This window comes from Coprinopsis cinerea, assembly GCF_000182895.1.
Source record: "Coprinopsis cinerea okayama7#130 chromosome 6 map unlocalized cont3.6, whole genome shotgun sequence".
Classification (NCBI taxonomy): Eukaryota; Fungi; Basidiomycota; class Agaricomycetes; order Agaricales; family Psathyrellaceae; genus Coprinopsis; species Coprinopsis cinerea.
In genome coordinates, this window is record NW_003307539.1 from 1,196,775 (window position 1) to 1,212,775 (window position 16,001).

The 16,001-nt window shown below is 51.2% G+C and overlaps 5 protein-coding genes across 5 annotated transcripts; 2 read left to right on the plus strand and 3 right to left on the minus strand.

Moving 5' to 3' along the window:
* Positions 1–230: 230 nt before the first annotated feature.
* CC1G_09499 (hypothetical protein) lies at positions 231–2,884 on the minus strand (the record flags this gene model as incomplete). Its single annotated transcript, XM_001837896.2, has 10 exons — positions 231–448; positions 509–641; positions 692–981; positions 1,048–1,134; positions 1,197–1,258; positions 1,314–1,520; positions 1,582–1,659; positions 1,734–2,293; positions 2,620–2,783; positions 2,842–2,884. 10 exons carry the CDS (start codon positions 2,882–2,884, stop codon positions 231–233), a joined length of 1,842 nt encoding a protein of 613 aa, XP_001837948.2.
* A 671-nt stretch (positions 2,885–3,555) lies between these two features.
* CC1G_09500 (hypothetical protein) lies at positions 3,556–5,259 on the minus strand (the record flags this gene model as incomplete). Its single annotated transcript, XM_001837897.1, has 2 exons — positions 3,556–4,941; positions 4,996–5,259. The coding sequence occupies 2 exons, from the start codon at positions 5,257–5,259 to the stop codon at positions 3,556–3,558; spliced, it is 1,650 nt and encodes a 549-aa protein (XP_001837949.1).
* Positions 5,260–5,895: 636 nt separating this feature from the next.
* Positions 5,896–7,559, plus strand: CC1G_09501 (hypothetical protein; the record flags this gene model as incomplete). The annotated part of the gene is made up of 2 exons (XM_001837898.1): positions 5,896–5,934; positions 5,985–7,559. 2 exons carry the CDS (start codon positions 5,896–5,898, stop codon positions 7,557–7,559), a joined length of 1,614 nt encoding a protein of 537 aa, XP_001837950.1.
* A 366-nt stretch (positions 7,560–7,925) lies between these two features.
* CC1G_09502 (hypothetical protein) lies at positions 7,926–10,192 on the minus strand (the record flags this gene model as incomplete). The annotated part of the gene is made up of 13 exons (XM_001837899.2): positions 9,907–10,192; positions 9,815–9,841; positions 9,724–9,752; positions 9,613–9,664; positions 9,467–9,544; positions 9,302–9,386; positions 9,057–9,179; positions 8,758–9,002; positions 8,609–8,705; positions 8,357–8,549; positions 8,209–8,298; positions 8,130–8,147; positions 7,926–8,074 (listed from the first exon to the last, which is right to left on the minus strand). Exons 1-13 carry the CDS (start codon positions 10,149–10,151, stop codon positions 7,926–7,928), a joined length of 1,431 nt encoding a protein of 476 aa, XP_001837951.2. The 5' UTR covers positions 10,152–10,192.
* Positions 10,193–12,722: 2,530 nt separating this feature from the next.
* Positions 12,723–13,911, plus strand: CC1G_09503 (hypothetical protein). Its single transcript, XM_001837900.2, has 5 exons — positions 12,723–12,934; positions 12,984–13,046; positions 13,106–13,244; positions 13,300–13,367; positions 13,419–13,911. The coding sequence occupies exons 1-5, from the start codon at positions 12,787–12,789 to the stop codon at positions 13,433–13,435; spliced, it is 435 nt and encodes a 144-aa protein (XP_001837952.1). The 5' UTR covers positions 12,723–12,786; the 3' UTR covers positions 13,436–13,911.
* Positions 13,912–16,001: the final 2,090 nt, after the last annotated feature.

Here is a 16,001-nt window from a genome sequence, read left to right on the forward strand (position 1 = left end):
CGACTCGACCCCAGATGACACAAACATTCTCCAGAGTCCATCTCAATCACGAAGGAACGCATTGGGAGTAGTATTGATTCACCTTAAAGGAGGTGTCGGAAGAAGCTTGAAAAGGATTACTTGAAACGTACCTCTCTGCAAATGGATCCATTAGCACAAACAGTCGGCCCAGAGTAACCGACTCCTCCGCTGCAACAGCCATCAGAATGATATCGCATCTACAAAAGATCTCAGACATACCATTGGCCCCAAAGAGTCTGAGTAGGTCCAGGAGCGGTACTCGTAGTAGTCGGCGTGGTTGGTGTTGACGTCGGGACACTCGTGGTAGGCTCAACTGGGGAGGAGCCTCCAGGTCCTTTAAGCAAGAAAATCTCTCCAGAAGTATCACTCGAGACATATAAATTTTCTCCATTGGCAGAGAAGATTAGCCCAACCGGGCGGAAGCAGCCTGTTGGGTACCCAAAAAAAAAGTCAGTTTCGGTGATCGGACAGTTGAGTTACCACATACCTCCTTGGCATTGGTTCTCGTTCCTATTTGTGAGGAGATCGGTGAAGCTGGTCTTCGTCTGCGCAAGATCGACAGTGGGGCTCCATTCTCCCGTCGCCGAGTACCTCCCAGGGATGATAACGACTTTGTACCCCTGCATCAACGATATTTAGTACAGCCTCTGAGCAATGAAACTTGATATACCTGTGGCGGGCTCCGATTCCAGCTTCCATGTAACCCAACGTACAAATTAGTATCATCGGGTCGAACTCCGAACTTCATATCAAGAGGTGCCGTGTGCGGTGGCAGCAGAGCGATAGGTTTCACGGAATTCGCTTCACACCATGCATCTGTGTACTGGCTGTTTCCTGTATCTTGCACGAACCAATCTCCAGGCCGCACAGATTTGTCGATGATGTCGGTTTCTTCCCAAACGGTATAGCAGTAGGGATAGCCGCCAAACAGGTTCTCATTGGGCGAAGTTGGATTGCCAACTGCGTAGTTCGGGGTTAAAAAAATGGGTGATCAGTGACAGTAATACAAGGGCAATAAATACGCACGGCGGTAAACCTTCTCGGCAGGGTTGTTGTTGTGGATATCACGTCGAACGCCATTGACAGTTCGATATGCATTATCCAACGAATTCTCTACATCGGATGAGTCGTCGAAGGTTCGGCGACGAAGAGCCTAAGAGGGAAGTATAACGCACCAACGCTATAAACAATCCCAGCCCTGTCCTCCGCGATTCCAACGTCATTTCTCAGCCCATACCTGCAAGTGCCCAATTTCAGTGCAATCACCCTGGAGATGAAGCATCCGGGCTTACCCAAATACCTTCCCGTAACTACTATTATAGGGAGCGCCGTTTGCAGGAAGGTTCCGCATGTCAAATACCCTAATCTGACTTCTTCCAACAGCAGGTTGGAACGAGGGCACGTCGATATTCGAATCGGACCCAACGCTAAGCGATATAAAGTCGGGGTATTTGCGAGAGACGTGGATAGTGCGGGTGTTGTGTCCTGGATTGAACATTCTGTCGCAAAGGTCGGTAAGGAAAGCTCTTATAAAATTGCGTAGATAATTGTCAGACGTACCCAGTTACAAGGACCTTCATATTCGAAACCGTCATTGCAACGGGATCGTAATCCCAAGACCACGCAATGTCGCTCGAGCTAAAATTAAAGGCAAACCGATAGGGTAAAATCATCACCTCCAGGCCAGTCAATCTATAAATACCCCCACGCACCTGGCATAAAGCTTATTCCCGACAACATCCAATCCATGATTCAACCTTGTATCCTGGATGATGGTCTGACTACTCGTGACACACCCGTTCGCGTCGACTTGGTGGCCAGTCACGCCGATACCGCGCTGCAGAACCAACAAGTTTCCTCTGGAGTCCATGGTAATTCCTCTTGGAGACCGTAGGCGACCAAGAACCGGTGTAACCCTCCATCCAGGAGCAACGTTCATGACATAGCTCGGAGCGGGGGCACCAGGGCACGAGAGCGGCCCAGTGGGAGTAGGGATCTGTGTCGTCGTAGCGGTAGTCGGAGTTGGCCCGGGCGTTCCCCCGCCGGGGGTCAAAGGTGGTGCATTGGCAAGCTGCGAGAGAATTGTGTCGTATGATGCCGAACGGGCATTGACTGTATTGAGGATATGCTGGCCCGACAGCGTATGCTGGTACAAACTCGAGTTGGGATCGCTGGGCGTGAGAGGCTTAATCGCCGCATGTGTCACAAAACCGAACAGGTGATCCCCGTTGAGGTTGATCCCTCCAGATCCTCCTGACCAAGACGTGCAATTCTATTGAGAAAGGTGAGATATCTTCTCATACATTCAACAGAGGTTGATCCTACCTCGCAACGATAGAAGATACGCTGGTGAGTGCTGTTGGCCCCAGATGTACCTAGAACAGTCAGCCTCGGGCCGCCAACAAGCGGTCGAGGTGGTATGTAGCCACTATACAATGTCCTTTAGTTTCCTGGGATACCTCGAAGGTTAGCCGCAAAGACTTACTCGATACGTCGAACGGAGATGACTGCCTTGCCAGAATCATCAACCCACCCAACAACCAGTGGGTTATCTGGCATTCCCCCACCCAAGCTGTTACCTATCCATCCAGCTCTCACCGGGGCGGTGAAGAATCCAATAAACTCGTTCCTGCCAGCGGGAGGAAATAGGTAACCCCATGCAGTGTCGAGCGACGAAATGTAGTGCCGCCAGAAGCAGATATTGGTCAAGTTATCGCACCATTGAGTTGCGACGGGAAAGAGTTGAGCAGTCACCAGAAGAGCTAGGAACACCGAAGGTAAGTTTTCAAACTGCGAAGGAAGATAAACAAGCTCACACACCTCGAAGGGACAACACAAGCACGAAGCCAACAAGCGCAACCATTTCGCAACCTTCAATCTTCTGCGCACATAACTGACCATCGATCTTAAAACAAAACAGAAACACGGCATATAGTCGGTTACAAAAGATAAAACCACCTATCTTGGCCAAGAGGACTCGACACTCTCATATTAGCCAAGGACATCGCGAAGCCATGGACTGTATACGACGGGAGCACGTATCAATCTTCATCGGTAAATCAGAACCATTGCCATGCTTCACAATGCCGACCCTCGCGGAGCGCATGATGCATCTCTATCCTGGCAGCGACATAGCTGAAGCCTCGTCAGAGGTTTCCATCCTTGTCACTTACGAAAAGCCACACCACCTGACCCGTCGTGATAAAATCGTCACAAATGTCGCGCTGATAACGGAGAAAATACGTCGCAGATAAATGTCGCGGCATCTTGGGAAAGCGAAAGAAGCGAGCGATTGTGGAAGGTAAATGCGGCAAATGCGCGAAGGGACCGAAGGAAGCATGGGACGACGGTGTCTTGCCCCATTAGGAGACACCCTAGACTGTTTAGGTCGAGAGCTTGGACAAGGGATCGATGATGTTCGAGTCAACACTCCCAATTCGATCAACAATTGAAGAGAAGGGACACAGGAAGACGTTGAATGACAACGAGAGCATTCTTTTGGGGAGGCAGGTCAGCTACCTTCCAGTATCTACATCAGGCACTGTTGGTAATTGGACCCCATAGCCGACGCCGCTCTTGCTTCCGAATCATGGAGAATGTCTGAGCCTGCTCCAAAATCCGGTCCCAAAATTCCAACTCGGGGTAACGATGGAATTCGATGGTCTTCAGTGAAGGGAAGAGGGAGGAAAGAATCATCGCAACAGGTTCCTCCTGATGCTCTCCCATCGTGACGGTATGCATCAGGTTCAGATTCTTCACCTTGGAGCAGGCGGGGCCATTCCCCGGTGAATTAAGGGGCTCCGGTTCAGGTAGAGTTGTAAGGTCCAAAGTGAGCCGCAGCGATTCGAGATTCGGGCAGTGTTCTGCAAATAGCGCTAGTTGGCCGAGGGTCATATCGGGTTTGGTCAAATCCGCGACATGGTGCTGCAGGTAAAGGGTCTTTATTCGGGGCCACGCTTTGGCGACTCGCTCCGGCCCATCATCGTGCTCGTTGAGATAGACAGGGTAATGTAAACCGAGCTCGAGATGTTCAAGTTTCTTCAGGGAAAAGAGAGGCTGGAGGTGATCGCAAGTTGCCAGTTGTCCAGATGGGCGGACGAATCCGAGTTGTGGGTCGTGAATTATCTGGAGGGAGATGAAATTTGTACGTGAGACATGGTCGACCAACAATGTGAAGAAGTGGAATAACTCCTGAGGAGTGGGGGAGACTGGATTTGTGTAAACAACGCGAAGGCCATGGAGTTGCGTGGGCGGAAACTTAGCGAAGAGTGTCTCGAAAGGTGCCAGTTTGTCACATCTGACCCCCAGGTATCGAAGAGATGGAAACAAACCCGTTTTTCCATTGACGCATTTGATGAAGACTCCAATATCTGTTGTCGATTCGAAAACCTCGATGGCTTGAGTCGCGGATCCGAGGTGCCGAATGGTATCGTAGGAAATGTTGAAGGGGTGCGAGAGATGGCGAAGAGAGGGAAGGTTGCGTAGAGGTTCATCAAGGGAGAAAGATGCAGCGATGTTGTCGTGGGTTTCGCAGCTGCACGATGGCTCGTCGATCGTCACCACTAGCTTTTGGAGACGTGGCACCTTTGTGGGCAATTCGAGCATAAACTTCTGCGCAAAGAAATCGAAGGATTGATGATGACCATGATAGTGGTAGCGAAATTCGATAGTTGTCAGACTTGGAACCAGAAAGGTTTCAAAAAACGGCCTGGACAGGCCTGCAAAGGCACACCGCAAATGTCGTAGACTGGGCAGGCAACCGTATCGAGGTAATGCGCAGATCATACTGGGATGGACATCTGCGATTCGTTGACCGATTTTCGAGTCGTATTTCGGAAAGGTGATCTCAAGCTTTTTGACACGGTTGGCGTAGAGTCTGAATCGCTCCCATTCTACAGGGGTTGGAATCCTTGTAAAATCCTGCACGGTCAATCAACATCAAACCATTTCTTAATCAATCCTAAGACAACTCACCATTCCCTTTCGGGGGTTCCAGCCATGGCCAGACAGTTCACTGAAGGTGTGTTTGCTGGTCCAGCTATCGTCCGGGAGAAGGGACAAAAAGCGCGTCAACGTTGTCTCATGCCACAGAATACCCAACGCGGGCGACGTGAAGGCTTTGCATGTTCGTGCCAGATTCGCCACGGTTTTCGCGTGTTGTTTGTCGTTTTCGTCATTCTCGTACACGTATTGGAAGATGAGAGTCACGATTTCGGGAATACGTAGACAGTTGTGCATGGTAGAGGTCGGGACCAAGCAGTGCGCACCATAAAGGGCCCTCGGCCGGCAGAGAGCTACCCTCAAGTGGTTTTCACGTGATCATCAAGACTCGGATAGGGGCGCACGGGCGCCTAATAGTAGTCTCCCGTATGTGTTTCATTGGTAAGTACTACACTAGGTCGTCTGCTGAATCGGATTTGGAAACACTGCTTGATTCACCTCCGCCTTTCCCTGCGCAGCTGCAGCCACCTTCTTCTCAGCGAAGGCGAACGGTATCAATTGCTCTCTCACGTCGAATTTTGGTGTCGTACAGGAAGTATAGGACATCTCGTGTCTCGCCGAAGGTTGACGACCTGAAGATAGGAAAGATTGCTGAGCTTTGGTGGTGGCATCGCGCTGGACAGTGGAAACCTTTTGCATCTGCTTCCGCGACGGCGCGTGTCCGTTTTAGGCAACGTCGCGAGAGGCGGCGGGGTTTGTCGGCGTTAAGTTACTTTCATCCGAACCACGACATGGCGACAACATTGGCTTTGAAACACTCGGGGTGGTCTTCTGGCACAACGATCTTAAAGACATGGAGGCCTCAGATATAACGGTGTTACTTCTCTGCGATACCCAGGCATTGTCCCTCTTGCCCACTGGGTGTTGTCGAAGATGGAGATTGCCTCGAGCATCTCGATGTGCTCGCAAAAGGTACGCTCTCTCTGACACTTCTAGGGCTTTCCTGAACGACAGTCGTTTAGCTTGAACCTTTCCAGCACATTGACACATCCGAAGACGACGACGACACCAACTGGCTGCTGGTCAGAACAAGCCAGCTCCTGCTAGTGGCAGACTCTCCCCAACCTGTTGTGGAGCCTCCGAAACCCAGGACGACAATCAACAGCCTCCCAAACGAGCTGCTGGATGTGATTTTCAAGATCACGCATGCCGACTGGCTGCTGTTCACCCTTCATCCAGAACTGTACTCATCGCAACCCAGTACACTCCGGAAGAGATCATGGAAGGGATTGATGAAGCTGTTCTGCCAATTCCCTTACACGCCGGCTGCAGTCTGTCGACGCTGGAGAAACATCGTTCACGATACGGCTCGGTTCTGGACACGACCTGTCGTATTCGTGGATAGCAGGGACCCGTTGGCCTCCCTATCCAACCTAAAGAACTTCATTCAGCGATCCAAAGGCCACCCGCTCATCCTTGCTGTCGTTCGCAAAGACTACAACGTCGTTCAAGACCTCCAAGAAGGCATGAACGTGTCGCTCTTCATGGACGTCATCCTCGCCAACCTCAACCGCTTCAACGACATCTACTTCCACCTCCACCATAGCTCCTCCCTTCCATCCATCGCTCAATTCCGGTATCAACCTCCCTTCCAGCCCAATCTCGCCCGATTGGCTCTACATTGTGACGAGGACGACGGACCAAACCACGACACCACCATTCCCAAATTCCTGGTTGCGACGCACTGGCCGCCTTCCCTCGTCACGCTGAAAATCGACGGTCGCAACTTTGGCACCATAGCTAAGGAACCGTACACATGGTCCCTTGTCCTCTCCCACCTCAAGACTCTCTCCATCGAGCGCCTCGACCAACCCGCCCATTCCACCCACGAACCACTCTCTCTCCTCGAGAGCCTCGAGTTCCTAGCGCGGCTCCCCGAGCTGGAAGTCCTCACCATCCGCGACGTCGCTTTCGAGACCAGCACCCGAGTTCCAGGAACAGCACCCATCGTAATCAACGTCACCGACCTCATCCTCGAAGACCTCAGCGCCGACGTCGCCAAACACATGTTCGATCTGGCCATCTTCAACCCCACCTACCTCCTCCTCCGCAACATCCCCATCGACGCGCTCCCACACGTCCCCCAACCCATCTTCCTCGAACTATCGGAAATCCCAATCGACCAAGACATCGAAGACTTCCTCTGCTTCTGGGACGGAGAAGTTCTGGCGCTACGGGACTGCCCGGGGTTCAACGATGCCATTCTGGCCTTGTTTGCGGAAGAGGTGTCGCCTCCTTATCATATCTGCCCCAGCCTGCGGGAACTGCACGTCCAGAATTGCAGCAACTTTAGTGGGAGGGGGTTAAGGAGGATGGCGGAGATTCGGATGGACTTTGCGTCGAGGAGGGAGAACGAGAGTCTCAATTTGTCGCACATCAGTGACATTTTTGTTAGTGGGATGGGACCTATCTTGGCACCCGAAGACGCGCTGTGGATGAGGACCCACCTCAAGACGTTTGTATGGAGCACCGTGCAACCTTCGGGCGGGTCGTGCCATCTGGATCCAAGCGCTGTCGTTCCATTTACAATCCCATAACTCAATTTCTTCCTTCTCTGACCATTTGTTCCTACGATGATGACGATTTTCATGACCGCAACGACGTTTTCACGACATGTTTCATACTTCATGGACTTTGACTTTCCTCTGTGACCCGGCGATTTAGATTGTACTTAACATTGTATGGCATGTCCCATAGTAACCATCCACATTCGGACTCAATGGGGCGAACGACGAACATCTGCCGGCGGCAGGCACCTGCCAACGGGCATTTTACGGGGTTTATGCGAGGCTTTACCTGTACGCATTATGAACGCTTTAGATCATAGTGGTACTGTAACGTGTACGTAGTGTGAAGAAAATAGACTCAAGTGTCTCTTGTCTGACGTGAGCGATGACCGATCGTCACACCCTGTGAGTACCTCGTTCTCTGGCTTTCAGGAAACGAGTACATGTGAAGCTGAGGAAGCCTGTCGAGACGCATACGCCCGCGAAGACGATGGGGCGCCACCAGTGGAAATCTGAAGTGAGCAAAAGGCCTGCGATTGGCGTGCCTGTGCAGGTCAAGTTAATTGGCTATTTTGAAGCGGTAGGTATGGGAAAGCGCACCTATCAGACCACCAATGCCTAGGAAAGTAATTTATCATGAGCACCCAGCCCCGGAGATTGACTGACAATGCCTTCATACCTGTGAACGTAAAGCAAATCCCCAACCGTGATCCTATCTCACTATCGCTGTGCGCCAACGACGTGATTGCTGGCGGCAACGTGCCCACATCTAAATCATGAGTGAATTAATCCAAACGTTCGTACTCCGGGAGATTGTCTTCGCTCACAAGCTCCGGAGAAGAATCCAAAGAGGACGGAGTAGAAGATCGTCCCTACGGCGTTGTTTACTGCGAGCGTGCAGAAAACGAGGATGGCGGAGACTGCGGTACAGGGAACGAGGACATTGAAGGCACCAAATCGGTAGATGAAGATGTTTGGGACGATTCGGCCGATGATGCTGGAACCGTTGAGAATGGCGATCTGAATCACAGCAAAGGCAGTCAGTGGAATCCCAGTAGACTGGCGGGAAGCTATCCTACCGTGTAGAACGCAAGGTCCGGGTTGATACCATTCTTTATCGAGTTGAGCTGGATGAAGTAGATTGGGAAGTACAGGCCAGATAGAACGCATATCGTCCTGGAAGCTCGTCGTGTCTCATACACCCTGACAAAGAAGAATGCCGACTCACCCAAATACCGTGATCGTATAGGGGATATCAGAGAGGAACGTTCGGAAATTCTTCAAAAGACCGGGATCCGAGTTCTGCTTGCGAGCTGCGAAAGCCTGTGGCCGCGGTTTCATCAAGATGATGGAAATCAGGAGAAGTCCTCCAATAAGACCCGCACTTGCTCGGACTCCGTTATGAAACCCTAAGGAACCATGGAACCATTTGTTCAGCATGATAGGGTGGAGCATCCCGCCTAGCGCTGAGCCCTTGGGTAGCTGGGTGAGTCGCCTTTAATTGGAGGAGATAACTAGGGGACTCACGGCAGTTCCTATCCCCAAGGCTAATGACCGACGTTTAAGGAAGTATTGAGAGATGATCCCCAAAGCCGGGATGTACATCAGCCCAATTGCAATCCCCATCCCTATGCCTTGCAACAAGAACACCTAAAAGTTGGTTGAAATGAAGAGGTCAGGATGGAGGGTCCTCCCCAAGATTCGAAGCAAGAGAAAGCAAGAGACTGGATAGAAATCCCCAGTCTGGAATCTTGGGCTCCATGTCAACTTACCTGGTACAACTTCTCCGGCTGAGTGATGGAGAGCATAAATAGGCAGAAGACGAGAAGGATGGAACCTCCGATCATGAGGTGATAACTGGAGAAGCGCGTCGTCGCCGAGTTCGATTAGGGTGGGAGGGGTGAATGGGACTGTACGTTGTTAAGAATGGTACTCACAAGTATCCTCGATCGAAGGCCCGTCCGGAGACGAGCCCTGAAGATAGGACCAGACCTAGCTGGACGCTACCGATCCAACTGAACAATGAGGTGGGTGATTGGTATGCATTTGTTGGGCGAGATGGGTTGAGCCGCGTAGACCGTACCTGATTTGCCCTGAAGTGTAGTTCTTTGCAAGATAGTACCGAACGTAATAGTCTGGGGGAGGGGCTTAAGGACACCCCGCTGAATGTGAATCTTCAAGTAGAGCCTCCTACCATTGTATACTCCGTAGGCGTTGGTGTAACTAACGTTTGGAATCATTCAAACGCGCCCGTCCCCATATGATGAATTCGCTGAAGCACGAACCCGAAACTGCACATTTGCGAAATCACCCTACAAAATTCAATTCTTTCGTTAGCGGGAAACCTACGCGCAAAAGGAACAGAAGGACTACGCACACTCCAATGACCACAAGCCACGCCCGGAGCCCACCTTCTGGGAAGGTCGCCTCCCCCGCCGGCTGCTCAAGATCACCTCCTGTTTCTTTTACATTGACAGACCCCTCGCCCGATAACGAGCCGTCCTTCTTTTCGATGCGGTCATCGCCAGCAATTGAAACCGTTCTTGACTGCTGGGCTGGCGTCTCCGCCATGGGTACCACCGTCGATTCGAGCGACAAGGTGGGGGAGTCCAATGAGGGCATCGAGGTGTCGGAACGGGAACAAGGGATGCCGGGCGAGAAAGGATGGATCAACTTCGTCAGAATTTGCCTCCACAGTGGCCTCTTTTATATATGTAAAAACCCTACATCTCGATTCGCTTTGATATCCTTTTAGTACCCCTTATATCGCCGGTTAGAAGATGATCGTTGTTTCTTCGTAATCACACGCAGAATGGGCAAGACGTACCCCGTTGTCCTGTTCTTGAAACATCCAAGGTTATCTTGCGATTCCATTGGCAAGAGAAGATGGTAACACTTCGAAACGCGATGTCTTCAATCTTCTGGAGGTGTGAAATCTTGCTGGCATTTTTGGGAGGAAGGAAAGTCCCCGACCGGATCCAACTCCAGGAACCGCGATAGGGTCCTTGAAGATCAGATGTCCCGGCGGCAAAGTGCGGCAGTGTGTTTTTGCAGCCACATGAGCCGGTGGATTGGGAGCGATGGAAGCTTTTCGACATTCCTACCCAATCCGGGTGCTAGGAAACCATCCTTCTGAGTCTTTTCTCGTCATCGACAAGATAGTGTCCCATCGTGACAACGAGCTATCCCTGGAGTCTGCAGATAGGCGGCCCTCGTAGCGTGCAGGGTTGCTCCCCGGGCCCTCGCTCTCCTTGTGCACGAGTTAGAGGGAAAGATGTAGGGTTCAAGCGATGGAAAGATATGAGAACCAAGGGTCTCGGGTTGTCCTAAAGGGAAGTTGAGGATGGCGGATATGAAATCTGAATGAATGTTGCCGCTGGAATTGTCGTCATGTTCACGGAAGTTCACCCGTTGACATTGACGCCACTGTGACCAATCTAACTGATTATCAGACTATATTTATCATGTAAATCGCAGGGTAGAGAACGATTATCTTCTCGGACCAAGAGTCTGGTTAACGTTCACGAGACTAGTAAATCGCCCCTCAGGAAAATGCCCGGTCGAAATTGATACACTCTGTCATGTACATACAGTACAGGTACTTATATTTCTACAGGACTCTACGAAAATGTTAAGTATTGAACGGGTGTACTAGGACAAGGTTGAAGCCCGTTAAGCGCGCACTGGTCCAGCTGAGTCCTGAGCTTGCAGTCTAAGGGTCGATGAGATTTGGGCAAAATAATACGTACGTGTAGTACTACTGAGTCGATGAGTTCGCATCATTTATAGCCCTTTGAATTCCGATATAGAAGGACATTGTCCAGCTTGCCTGTTGGTTGCCTCAGGCGGGCCTGTGACAACGTTTGAACTGATTCAACGGCAACCTGCGGCAACTCCATGTCCTCAGCCGGATTGGAAGCCGGCCCCGAACGTTCTTGTCCTGGTTCTTTCCCTTCATTCATGTTGCTCTCAATATCTCTGTCGATCGTAAAGAGAGAGACCAATGATACGTTTTCTGGATGTCCTCAGGTTGGGCGGCTATTCATAAAGTGTGGATTCTAGACTCCTTGGAGACTAGGGCTCCAAAGTGGGATTGACCGTTGAAAGCATTTCTCATGTGGAGGAGAGATGTATGTAAGTTCTTATATGCCTTGCTTCTCGTCTCTTACCTAGGGTCATATTTCATTCCAGAAGGCGCGGGTGTGTGATTGTTGATCGCATGCCATCCAGAGCTTGGGTTCTGGGTCGTGAAGGTCAACTCAGGCCGAAAGGGAGGTATTCGTGGTTGTGTGCTGAGCGCTTTCACAGTGCACTTGTCGAGGAGTCTGGACCGCCGACGCCTCGAGGCGACATTTGGCGAGCACGGCCTTGGAAACCCATCCTAAACCCCTCACGGTACCGATGCTACGTATGAGGGGCACACACCGCAGACCAGCCGCAGACCACGCTGCCCGCCATTGCTCGGTCGCTGCTATCGCTGAGCGCCATTGGAACGATAGTGCCACAAGTCCGTTACTACCATTCAGAAGAACGGGTGGAATCTAACTGCGTAGAAAATGATTCTGCCCATTCTCCACCTCGAACGTTGAAGCTTGAATGCAGGCTGTTGACACGGCGTCCACTGTCAGAAACCTTAGCGGAAAGAGTGCCAAGCCGTGCGCCGTTGCAACATGCCATAACGCCTTCAGGGTCTCCTTGACGGGTGACAGCGATCTTTAGCTATTTCTGCTCCTCGGCTCACTCTTTTTTGAATTAGAGTGAGCCTCGCTTGCATTGACCATGTTCATTCTGCAATTTACCAGGCTACATTCGACCCTCTCAGAACGCATCAACATAAGAAATAAGGGCATGGCGAGCTGGACATATGGTCGAAAGCCAATGGGCACCAACCTCAGAGCTAAAATTAACACCCCATTTGGCGGACATTACGCCTCATTCCCAGCCATTTAACTCTTATTCGCTTTGCAAAGGCCCCGGGAATCAATTAACGTTAACGCTGAATTATCCCCTCTCCACTTTCGGATTGGGAATTTGTGTGCAGTGATCGCAAGATCGCCTAAAGGCTGTTGATGTTCGCGAAGCCTGATATGACAGGGCTTCTTTAGCGGTTTGGTTCGTGCACCGGCTCCAACGGCGTGCTGGCGCTATAAATCAGCTAACCCAGGACGATATTGTCCAGGTCTTTCTTAGTTCCCCTTCGTTCCCTCCCATTTGGCCCGTTGACCCATCCCGGACGACTCCTTCCTCAACAGTCATAATGAAGCTCGCTTTCATCGCCGCCACTCTTTTGTCCTTCTTCTTCGCCCTCGTCGCTGCCGTTCCCGCAGGTGGTCCCAATGCGGAGCGTCTTGCCCGAGGCCTCCCGCCTCTGCCACCTGTGAGGCGACACGCAACTCCTGCTCACCGTGAGTCGTTCTCTGCTGGACCCATTTCATTTACTAACAATGTCCACAGTCGCTGCCCGGGCCCAACCATCAGGCTCCAGCAGCCAGTGCAATGGCGGAACCATCAAGTGCTGTAAGTATTTCATTCTTTGAGCATTGCGTCTCCGATACGAGGATGCTTACCCTTTCCAGGCAACTCTGTGGCCTCTTCCAATGACGCGGTCCCGAAATTGCTCTCGTCGATCCTTAATCTTGGCCTTGGCCTCAACACCATTGTCGGGATGCAGTGCACCAACCTCAACGCCCTGGGCGTCGGCGGTGGAAGCTCATGGTGTGTATCTTACTGTCCGCCTTACCCTCATCATTAATTAATTCGTCGTTTACAGTACCGGACAGACCGTTTGCTGCAGTGGTAATGACTTTAACGGTGTTATCACGGCGGGCTGCACACCCAGTACGTCCACATTCCACGTTCATTTCACGCGATTCTAACGATTCCATCTAGTCTCCATTGGCGCTTAAACACGCAAATTGACTGTTCACTCCCGTTCCCCTCCGGGGACCCTCATCAACGCTTGGCCTAAACTTCTTGTAATCCCAGTCACTCTTTCACCACCACACGCTGTCCCGACCCTATTCACGCTTCACGCTTTCCATCCCCATCCTACGCGTACGACTACATCCTATTCACACTAAACTCTCCACGCAGCCTTGTAGAGACTCTTCGCTGGACCCTAATCCCCCTATTACCCTCCTGTGTCGTCACATTATCATACCCCTTCATGCAGATTCAAGTTGCTGTCATGATATCCTTCTCTTTGTTCTTGACACTGGGCCGCGAATTTCTCTACTAGGACTGTTAGCTAATCGTATACCTCCTCCATCCTCTCTTCCTTGTTCTCTTTTCTCTCAGGTATTGTGGTGTTGTAGATTTGTGAGGCACAGTACTCGCTTGGAAAGTGAAATGAAAAAAATGTTTGAGCCGTTTGGCTCATGTATTTGAATGATCGGCTCTCTGAACATGTACGTCGTTCGCACAAGGGAAGTGGAGCAATGTTCATGAGATATTATGGCGCCATGGTGGTGTCTACGACTCGAATTCCATCGCTTGACCATGGCCAGTGTAGTCGACCTTCTCATTCAGACTTGGCGCGCGGCGACTTCGGTCAGTTAACATTAGCCTCGGTAGGCACAGCGGAATTCATTTTATAGCGTTTTTAATGACTGAGCTTGACCGGTGAGAGCGTCGGTGAACACTATTTTCCGGTTTCTGACGGATCCGCCGTAGTGTGTTGTACATAGATGAAGCCTATTATTAGGGGTTACTAAACCTTGTAGTAACCGACGCTCCCTGGGCTTCTTATCAATCCATGGACGATGGATGGTAGAAGGTAGAAGGTAGACGCTCCTTCAACGCCCGCATGGTCGACCGAGTGTTATCTCCTGTTCCATACGAAAGGCGCGGTACTTCCCAACCAAGCGTGCGGTGCCCCTGTCTCAAAGAACCCAGGCGCGTCGAATAGGAAATCCCATTTCCACTAACGGCAACTCGAATCGCCGTATCACTGTTCGCCTCCTAGGGGACCGGCGACCCATTCACTCCGGACCCTCTTCGAAGGTCATGGACTTTCTTCTTTTTTCTATTCGGGTTGGTGATTCCGAGGCTTCTTTTGGGTGCATATCTTTTATCCCCTCGTCGACTTCGGAGTCGAGACTTCTTTACATATTCTTTACATATCTGTTTAAGATTCCGCTTCCTTGGCTGTTTCCTCGTTGAACGAATCGTGATAAGTACCTGGTTACGCTGGTTGTGGTTCTGATTCTCGTGACGGCGGCACTGAGTTCTCTCGTGGTCTCTTCAACTTGGCCGCTTCCTTATCTTTCGCCCCCTTTTGAAGTGTTTGGTAGTATACGGCGCGAAGTTGAATAGGTAGTTCTTCTCGCCATCATCATTGACATCAGTTTGCCCGCTTCTGTGCCCATTTCTGCGCATCGTCCGACTGCTGTTAATTCCTGTGTGCAAGAGAAGTATGTACGCGAGCCGCTCGTTTGTGACGCGTTGGCTGTGGTGTTATGAAGAACCTTGGGCGCTTGTGTGTGTACATGCCCGTTGGGACACAACAGAGGTCCAAGCTATCCATCCGGCTTGGCAAGAGGCTGCATCAGGGTTGCATCAACACCAGCGGAAACGAGAAGACACCGCTCCTGAGCTATCCCATACTTTTAACTTGCAAGGAGTATCCAACTCTTAAGGCATACCCAGGTGACCTGGATACACTAACGTCGTCCTGTATCCGTAGAATATCCGAATGACTTTGGGTCGCGAAGAATGGTAGTTGGAACTCGCTGTGCATTTGTTGCTGCTTTCGGGCCTCGCCTTGCGGGTGAGTTTGGGGACCATAGGCCGACCTCAGAGGTTGCTGAATCATTCCTTCAGAGCGACAGGAATTAAGGGTCGTTCTGAACGTGTTAAATGGGGGAGGATAGAGTTGACGATTCCTGTTGAAGGAAGGTGTCCTGCGTGGTCGAAGTGGTTGTAGGTCCTTGTGTGTCCTCGAAGGCGACGCTCTGGCATGATTACAGTCGATACACTGTGAGCATGTCCGCATGCGACCCGTAGTCATGGAACGCGAAGATGTAAACGGCTTCCTGTAAGGCACGGGGGGAGGGTGGCGCACATGTTGCAGGGAAACTGACAGCGATAGATTGTCACGCTCTGTATTGCTACTGGGTGATGCAGCTGGCACAGGGGAGAGGTAACACAATCTTGCCGCGTTCGTATCTTGGATACAACGAAGAGGAAATGACGGAGCAGCGATTACATAGGCAAGAGGAATTGTGGCGGGTCATCTTCCACAGAGAAGACGTCCATAGCGTGATAGAGTGCTGACGTGACTAGATATATTTCACCCCTACGACATCAAGTGAGCATTGCGCCCGGGTATCCACGATTCAACGTCAACCTCCATGGCCGAAGGATCTGCGCCTGATAGGTTCAGGATCAAGCTCCCAAAGATCACCTAGAATCTGTCACCGCCGTAGTCGTGGATCTCGGAGGACCGTCCAGGCACCCTTCTAAGTTGAATCC

Coding starts and splice junctions, on each gene's coding strand:
- CC1G_09503 (XM_001837900.2), top strand. CDS start 12,787: ATGAAGCTCGCTTTCATCGCCGCCACTCTTTTGTCCTTCTTCTTCGCC. Junction 12,935..12,983: donor ACACGCAACTCCTGCTCACC/GTGAGTCGTTCT, acceptor CAATGTCCACAG/TCGCTGCCCGGGCCCAACCA. Junction 13,245..13,299: donor GTCGGCGGTGGAAGCTCATG/GTGTGTATCTTA, acceptor CGTCGTTTACAG/TACCGGACAGACCGTTTGCT.